Source organism: Nanorana parkeri, unplaced genomic scaffold (genome assembly GCF_000935625.1).
Source record: "Nanorana parkeri isolate BGI_ZX_2015 unplaced genomic scaffold, ASM93562v1 scaffold476, whole genome shotgun sequence".
Classification (NCBI taxonomy): domain Eukaryota; kingdom Metazoa; phylum Chordata; class Amphibia; order Anura; family Dicroglossidae; genus Nanorana; species Nanorana parkeri.
In genome coordinates this window covers 712116-721345 of record NW_017306744.1, presented here as the reverse complement: position 1 = coordinate 721345, position 9230 = coordinate 712116, and the positions used below count along the sequence as shown (strand labels likewise).

The window sequence follows — 9230 nt, the reverse complement described above, 5'->3', positions numbered from 1 at the left end:
AGGTAATATAGTTGAAAGTATGTCAAGACAGTATGACAGGAAAAATAGATCCAAGATGCATTAAAAGGCCTAATAGGAACCATTACAGCCCTAAATACAGATGGGAAGGCTGTCCACAAGGTTTAGGAGTGTGTCTATGTGAATGTTTGACACTTCTTCCAGAAGTGCTTTGTGAGGTCAGGAAATGATGTTGGACGAGAAGGCCTGGCTCACACTCTCCGCTCTAATTCATCCCAAAGGTGTTCTATCGGGTTGAGGTCAGGACTCTGTGCAGGCCAGTCAAGTTCCTCCACCCCAAACTCACTCATCCATGTCTTTATGGACCTTGCTTTGTGCACTGGTGCCCAGCCATGTTTGAACAGGAAGGGACCATCCCCACCACGCTTGAATTCACTGAGCTCCTGAGAGCGACCCATTCTTTCACAAATGTTTGCAGAAGCAGTCTGCATGCCTATGTGCTTGATTTTTATACACCTGTGGCCATGGAGGTGATTGGAACACCTGAATTCAATGATTTTGGAGGGGTGTTCCAAAACTTTTGACAATATAGTGTATATTTAAACCTTAGACATCTAGGGTTTGGTGTTATCATGCCATGATCAAAAGAGCTCTGTAAGGCCCTAAGAAGGAAAATTGTGGATGACTAAGTCTAGCAAGGGATTAAAGAAGTTTGCCCCAAATTATACAGAATCAAGCATTTCACCGTAAGAAAATAATCTGTTTTTGGTGTAGATTTAAAACAATTGCTGAGTTATCCAGGACTGGCAAGCCCTGCAGATTCAGCTCAAGAGCTGACTCTTTAATGCCAAGTCTCCAAGAACCCCAAAATTTCATTGTGCGGTGTTAAGTTAACTCTTGCAAAAGTTGAGGTCAAAGATCTTACACCTTCAATCAGAAAGATTGTACAAATTCAACCTGCATGAGAGGTGTATTAAGAAAAAGCCTTTGCTGTCCAAAAAGAACATTAGAGCAAAATTTAGTTTGTCATTGAACATGTAGGCCAAGACCGGGTCTTCTGTATCAGTGTACTAACAACTGATAGTCAAAGATAGTTGTTTGGCCACAATAACAGTGGACATGTTTGCTGCAAACTAAAGGCATTATTTCAGGGGAACAGCCTCATAACTGTGAAGCTTGGTGGAGGAATTATTATGGTTTGGGTTGTGGTGCTGCTTTAAGCCCTGGGCAGCTCGCAATCGTAGATTCAAGAATCATATCAAAGTTTAATTTATTGAGAATGTGAGGTCATCTGTCCAAAAGTTGAAGTTGAATCAAAATTTGTCTTTCAATGCAATATTTATCTAAAACACACTAGCAAATCCATCAAGGAATGTCTCAATTATAAAAAGAGGGTTATGGTGTGCCCTAGTCAAAGCCTTGATTTGATTCCCATTGAAATTTTGTAAGGGGAATTTTTAAACTGGCACTTCAGTTGCAAGTAAATGGTGGGTTTTCCCACATGAAGTAATTTTGCATGGAGAAGTGGTCAGAAATGTCTGAGTCAGTGTCAAACTGATTGGCAATTAAAGAAAATATCTACAAGAAGTAATTTCTGCTACTGGAGAGCTATACCAGCTTTTGATGCCAAGGGTATACTTTTTGGCACAATACACCATTACATCTATTGATATTTTTGATGAATAAATTGAAGAGGCAAATTTTTCTTGTGCTCATATTTAAGTATATCACTTTTTAGTATACCCCCTTATCTGTAGGCACTGTTTGAATAAAGTTGTAATTGTTGAAAAAGTTAATGATTTCCATGAGGTGTTCTTAATCTTTCACCATGACTGACACATTTCCTTCTTTTTTGATGGGAATGTAGTGGTAATCACTGTACTTGGGAAGTATTTATCCAGTCAGTGGCTTTGTTGCTGTTAGTAGTATAGGTGAGCAACGTGTATGGCCTAGCTTAATAGTAAAGAAAGTTCCTGCATAATTTAGATGGATTCTATAGGCAGGTTTGGGTTTAGCAATCTAATCCTGAAACCATTCATGTGTGGGGTCGCTTCTCAGCCAGGGGAGTGGGCTCACTCACAATTTTGCCTAAGAACACAGCCATGAATAAAGAATGGTACAAAAACATCCTCCAAGAGCAACTTCTCCCAACCATTCAAGAACAGTTTGGTGACGAACAATGCCTTTTCCAACATGATGGAGCACCTTGCCATAAGGCAAACGTGATAACTAAGTGGCTTGGGGACCAAAACATGGAAATTTTGGGTCCATGGCCAGGAAACTCCCCAGACCTTAATCCCATTGAGAACTTGTGGTCAAGCCTCCAAGAGGCGGGTGAACAAAAAAAACCCCACAAATTCTGACAAACTCCAAGCATTGATTATGCAAGAATGGACTGCCATCAGTCAGGATGTGGCCCAGAAGTTGATTGACAGCATTCCAGGGCGAATTCCAGAAGTCTTGAATAAGAAGGGTCAACACTGCAAATATTGACTCTTTGCATAAACATAATGTTATTGTCAATAAAAGCCTTTGACACTTATAAAATGCTTGTAATTATACTTCAGTATACCATAGTAACATCTGACAAGAAGATCTTAAAACACTGAAGCAGCAGACTTTGTGAAAATTTAATATTTGTGTCATTCTCAAAACTTTTGGCCAGGACGGTACATAACCTTCATTTTAATTGTGAAACATCTGCTTTGTAACCCACTACACAAGCAGACCTCAGGTAGAAGATGGTAGTAAGTAAATCCTAGTATTAAAAGGGGGTGATTTCCATAAAAAGCCATAACTGTTTTAGCTTTTCTCAGGGAAACCTGCCATTGGTTGTGAAAATCCATTTCAGACTAATATAAGTGTGTGTGTATACACACACACACACACACACTCGCAATTGCCATTCGCTGAGTTTGCAGAGGGGCCCATATAAATATGGTAATTTTCCTGTTCTACATACAAAAAATGACACGCATTTAATTGTCCTTTTTTAACACTTTCATTCAAAATTTTGTGTGCATTTTAAATGAACATTAGAATGGCATTACCATCTGTGGCTAGAACTGGATTTTGGTGCAGTGCACAAGGGACCAAAGTGCTATCTGTTTCTAAAACGAGCTCCTGTCCTACATTTAACGGTAGCCCCCATGCTAAAACAAGCCATTTTAGCGTGGGGTGATGGCCATTGACTTCGAGTGAGCTGTGGCACATTGCAGAAAAGTGCATCATGTCTGCAACCTACCTCAGGGCAACACTGGTGTAAACGGGGCATGTAGAAAACTATTGTCCTTTTGTGTGCCCTGGCATTTCGCCTGCCTTGATCTGTGCAGATCAACAGAACTGACGTGAAGGAGCCCAAATTGTTTTCTATTTTTAAACGGACAATTCAGGTTGCACCACTGGCACTGAAATCGCACAAAAATATGACTGAGCTTAACCAAAGCTAGTTCCCTTCATCACTGAGGTTTTATTCTTTCCTGCTACAGCAGACTGGAGGGGAAGAGGTTAGAGAAATGATCGATGCGGTCATTGTCTTGTGTATATAAATTTGTATATCGTGTTTCTTGATAAAATCTGAAAAAAGTTTATTCCTGCCAATTATATTATGTACAAAACACTAATTATGCTCCTCTTAAAGGTATCTAGTTTTGAAAACTAAATCACTGCCTAAAATCTTAATTTCATCATCAGATAAATCATATTTTTATCTTGAAAAGTACACCTGAAACTGACAGCTGGAATCTTGTAGTTGTGATCACAACAGCTCTATTTTCAGATACGACTGCTAAACAGGAGCCCAATAATCCACATTTTTAAAAATGGCTTTAATAACTGCATTGCTTTTAATTAGGGCTGCGGAAATTAACGATTAATCGTTAATTTTTTTGATCGATCAAAATAATTTTGATCGGAACTCACCTTTCCGCCGCCTTCCGGGAGTTCCTCGGAGATCCGGTGACGTCACGGACATCAACGTTACCTGACTCCTCCCCCTTCCCCTAGTGGCTGTGTCGGCTAACGAAGGGAAGGGGGGAGGAGTCCGGTGACGTCGATGTCCTTAACGGCTAACGAAGGGAAGGGGGAGGAGTCCGGGGACGTCGATGTCCGTGATGTCACCGGACTCCTCCCCTCTTCCCTTCGTTAGCCGACTTAGCCACCTCGGCAGCAGCCGCTGCAGCAGTGGCCACCCCCTCGATCTAACACCACCGATTCAACCACAGCATCCAGCAACCACAGCATCCAGCTCAACCTTTCAAACGGGTAAGGCATTACAAAAAAAAAAAGAGAAGGGCGCCCACCCTAGTGCAGATGGTTCTTTATTGTTTAAAAATTGCAAAATATAGTGCAAAGGTATTCACAATGGTAGATCGATTTAGAAGCATAAATGAGTAGTTTAAGGATACATCAGTTTACAAACTTCAATCAGCCTGTGTGCCGTCCATATAAGCACTACAGTTACGTTTTTTTTTTAATAGTTTTTTTTAAAAAAAAAAGTAATAAATAGTGAAAAATGTAACTAAATAAAAATTTCAAAAATAAAAAGGTGATTAAAGTAAAAATAATAAAACGCATGAACATTTTTTACAAAGTAAATCAAAATTGAAAAAATGAAAACCAGCCCCGCTGCCCCATCTGCATGTGAATAAACGCGTAGTGTTTTCAACTGCAATCGTGTGCTACCGCTCGGAAAACACCGCAATCTGCCTGGCACGACTGGGGTGCCATTAGAAAATAATGGCACTGCCAGCATGATCGGCAGTAGTGTGCGATCTGTGACTGCCTGGTCATTGTGCACGAAACCGAGAGGATGGCTGGGTGGTCACGGAATCGCACACCATCGCCGATCGTGCTGTCAAGTGCCATTATTTTCTAATGGCACCCCAGTCGTGCCAGGCAGATTGCACATTTTCCTGCTGCAATACCGCCCGGCGATCCCACACGATCACGGTTGAAAACACTGCGCGGTGCATGTTGTGAAAATAGGTACATGTACCTTTTTTTTTTTTTTCAGCGATTGCCACCCAGATGTAACCCCATACATGCGAATGCAACCGCACACGATCGCACGTCCCGGGAATCCGCAAGTCTGCACCAACCCTAAAGGGTATATTCACTTTCCAAGTAATTTGGGATAATGGAATTACCCGCACAAATCTCCCTTCCACTATACTTACCTTTCGGCGACAGATCCTTCCCGTCCACCAGTACAGGTGTACTATCTGTACCTGTTCCATGTATTCTGAATTTCGCTCGCAAATTGCAAGCACTCGTTGGTCAACGCGGTCACCTGACGGCATTGACCAATGAGAAGCGCTTCTTAGCACTGCTAAATACGGTTTTGGTTCAAATAAATGTTTTTGTATCAGGACAAGTAGATTGTCATGAGGGACAAGTAGATTCGGCACCCCGCTTTAGTCCTTGGACAAGTAGTTTTTTCAAACATTTCCACACCCCTGCAAGCTTTGAGATCTTTTACAAGTGAGATTAACTAAGTAGGATTTTTCAGTCCTGCAGTTTCCAGAAAAGAGCATCTAAAAAGAAAAGCAGCAATTTTACATATGTTTTTAAAAGTTCTATGTGAATAGGAACATGTAACAAAATTCTAGGTTAGGTGTTCTAATTGGGCTGTAAAGGTGGAAATGCACTGTAAAAAGTGTTCTAGGCTCATTACAATATTGATTTTAAAACATAAGTGCAGTTGTCCTAAGTGATTGGGGGAAACTGTCGCATTGAACTGATGCTGCAATCAATCTTATTTTTAATATAGTTTGCTACTTTACTGAGCACCTTTTGTGTGCTGAGCCTAATGCAAAGTTTATGCACCTTTTTTGGTGCGGTTAGCCTTGTGCTTTGTGTGAACTCACACTGACATTTCTCTTTTGGTGCTTGTATGTTCAAGGCCTATACAACAAAATATTGCCTACTTTAAAGAAAATTCACTGTTTGGGAAACCTGTTCACTATGTATGTCTGTTTTTGAGTTTAACATATCATACCCAGAGCTTATTCTGAACAAGTTCTATTCAGTTGAACAAAAGTACTTGACCCCATTGAGTATGTCCTCTTTAAAGGGTAAGTTCACTTTCTCACAAATTGGGAAAAAATAAACTTGCCCCCAGTGCACATACACATCTGAAGTCCCTGCTAGCTGGTGTAGTAGTCCCTACAATGGCTTTTCCAGACCCACACTATGGAATGTTCATAATGTTCACAAATGTCGAGTGTTCATTGGGCAGCACAGTCCCATGACCGCGGTGACCAATGAGAAGCCCCTCTTGCATCCGAGGCCAGGTCCCAGACTCAAACGCTTCTCATTGGTCAGCTTGCTATTTGTGAGCATTATGACCATTCCATAGTATGGTGGGAAGTCTGGTGCACAGTGTACAGACTCCTACACTGGCTGTACTGACAAGTACATTTTTTTTTCCCCACAAATTGTGAGAAAGTGAATTACCCTTTTTTAACCCTTTTTTTTCTTTTTTTGATCTTTGGGTTTAACATTAACTGTTCTATGCTAGAAAAATTAGATGTCGTAGTGCTGTGATTTGTTTTGTTTTCTTACACGCACATTTTATAATTACTCATTGATAAAAGGTGAGCATGATCCTGGACCAGATACAGTTTTTCTCTCCATTACTACCCCTTGGCTTTTCTCTGTGAGTAAGAGAGTGAGGCAAAAGCCATCAAATACAGCAGAAATGGATCGTGGTGGTAAGACTCTGCTTAGCCAGCTCGGAGAAGATGGTGTCCTCCTTGCAGGCTGCTTACAGCCTTCTGCTTGAGTTCACAGTTGAAACAAACTGAATTTACTATTCTACATTTAATTCGTTTTAAGAAGGTCATTTGTTGGATTGTTTTAGTAAGTTTATCTATTTGGTAAAGCCCTCAATTAAAAAAAATAGGTCAGTATTTGTTGATAAGCAAGTTGGCAGCTAGTTAGAATACACACACACTGTCTCTGTACAACTTTCAGCTTCTGGTATATGCAGCTCTACATTTATGTGCCTTACTTTTCTGGCTCTACTAAATCACTACTGAGTGACTGCGTGCATGAGGTTTGTTTGCTGTATCAGTGGGGAGAACACATTTCACACTTTTGAACTAATGTCACCTTTTTTACTTTAGGAAAACTGCCCATAGTAAATGACAGTGATGAGCTAGTGGCCATCATTGCTAGGACAGACTTGAAGAAGAACCGTGACTACCCGCTTGCCTCCAAGGACTGCCACAAACAACTGCTTTGTGGTGCGGCTGTAGGAACCAGAGAAGATGACAAGTATCGGCTCGATCTTCTCATGCAAGCTGGCGTTGATGTTGTAGTACTGGTATGTGTATGTATGTAATGTATGCAATTATCCTGTGGGCTCTATTAGGGAGATAAATGATGGTGTTATTTTCTCTGACAGGACTCTTCTCAGGGTAATTCTGTTTATCAGATAAACATGATCCACTACATCAAACAGAAGTATCCTGATCTGCAAGTGGCAGGAGGAAATGGTGAGTCTGTTTATCTTGGTTTTATTTGGAAGGTGGTTTGTGATAAATGTGTTATTTGCCTGGTCTCAAACTTTTTCTTTCTCACTGTCATGTCTAGCAAATAATGAGCAACGTTTGTGAAATGAATAGACTAATGTTGTTTAAGAAATAAAGACTGTCATTTGTTGCATTGTCTGAGCGTTTGTTTTTTTATAGCTAACTTTTTATGTTTTGTTTTGGGTTTGTTTGTTTTTGTCCATTAGTTGTAACGGCAGCACAAGCCAAGAATCTCATTGATGCTGGGGTGGATGCTCTTCGGGTAGGCATGGGATGTGGATCCATATGCATCACTCAGGAAGGTGAGGGAATTGTTGTAAAACAGCATATTTAACTGGCAAATGATTTGGGTTGTGTTTTAGCCAGACTTGTGATTCAGGCATTCACCCAGAAGCAGACTTTGGTTGAAAACAACACTCAGTCTGCTAATTGGACAACAAAGGAGCTGCATCATTCTGCTCTCCTTTGAAACCTACAATTTAAACATTGTGTTTGTTTGTTTTTTGACTGGGAAAAAAAAAAAAATTAATGCAGTTGAGTTCACTTTTACTTTTTACTTTTTAGTGCTTATTTTTTTCTTTTTCCCCAATGAAAGTGAACTGGTTTATATTGTGTTACCTATCTTTTAAGGTGCAGGATTGCATATGCCTTATTCTTCTAAATCTAATTTTGTTTGTTTACAGTAATGGCCTGTGGCAGACCTCAGGGAACTGCGGTATACAAAGTTGCAGAATATGCTCGCAGGTTTGGTGTCCCAGTTATAGCAGATGGCGGAATTCAAACAGTGGGACATGTGGTGAAAGCTTTGGCTCTAGGTGCCTCTACAGGTAAGTTGGGGAGAAAACTCAGACACTTAAAGTAGACAGAGAGGGAGATACAGATATAAATAAATATTTCTTTATATTGTAAGGAAACTGTACTGTCACAATTAACAATAATGCATTTACCTAGCTGAGTGCAGAGTTTTTTTTTTTTCACCCAATAAAATATTGAGTTATTTTTCTTTTAGCTTAGGTAACTGTTGTATATTTTATTACATGTGAAGCCTTGAATATTAACAGGTGGTGGCCTCTTGTCTGTCTTTTTTTTTTTTTTTTTTTTTTTTTTTTTTAGTAATAAACTTTTTTTTACTGTAAACTCGCTAAAAAAGATCAGGTCACCACCTGAAATTGGAGGAAAAAAACATTTAACCACAAAGGGCATAGGGGATTTTTGTCTGGAGTGGTCAAATTGTGGAACCCTCTTCCAAAAGCAGTGGAATCAGCAGGGAGGATTGAATAATTCAAAAATCTTTTAGATGCCTTCCTCAGAGACCAATAACATACAGGGTACTGTACTATTAATGCCTGGAACACACACTCACTCCCTCACATTAGTAATGATGGGCTCTTTGCTGGCTGCTACCACAGAGGCACCTGGCGAATATTTCTTCTCTGATGGTGTGAGGCTAAAAAAATACAGAGGAATGGGATCACTGGACGCCATGGAGAAAAATACTAGTAGCCAGAAGAGATATTTCAGGTATTTTTTCACAAGTAGTGGAGTTACCGTTCCCTGGTGGACCCTGTGCTGTACATAACTGGTGGTTATGTACAGCACAGTCCATCATACATATCCTGCTCCATCTATTTCTCCGTTGCCTCCGCTCTCAAAAGTTGGACACATGTTACATACTGGCTTTATAATGTGATGAGCTTAGATCACATAGTACAAGAATGAAATGTCAACATTTAAGAA

General features: G+C 40.2%; 1 protein-coding gene across 4 annotated transcripts in view; it reads left to right on the top strand.

Annotated features, from left to right (window-relative positions):
* The window catches only part of LOC108790473 (inosine-5'-monophosphate dehydrogenase 1), a 121418-nt gene that overhangs the window by 100298 nt on the left and 11890 nt on the right, over positions 1–9230 (top strand). For all 4 annotated transcript variants that reach the window (XM_018560738.1, XM_018560742.1, XM_018560740.1 and 1 more), the window contains exons 8-12: positions 7086–7285; positions 7367–7457; positions 7700–7795; positions 8177–8320; positions 8870–9014. In XM_018560738.1, the coding sequence (XP_018416240.1) occupies positions 7086–7285; positions 7367–7457; positions 7700–7795; positions 8177–8320; positions 8870–9014 (676 nt within the window). The remainder of the gene's footprint in view (positions 1–7085; positions 7286–7366; positions 7458–7699; positions 7796–8176; positions 8321–8869; positions 9015–9230) is intronic.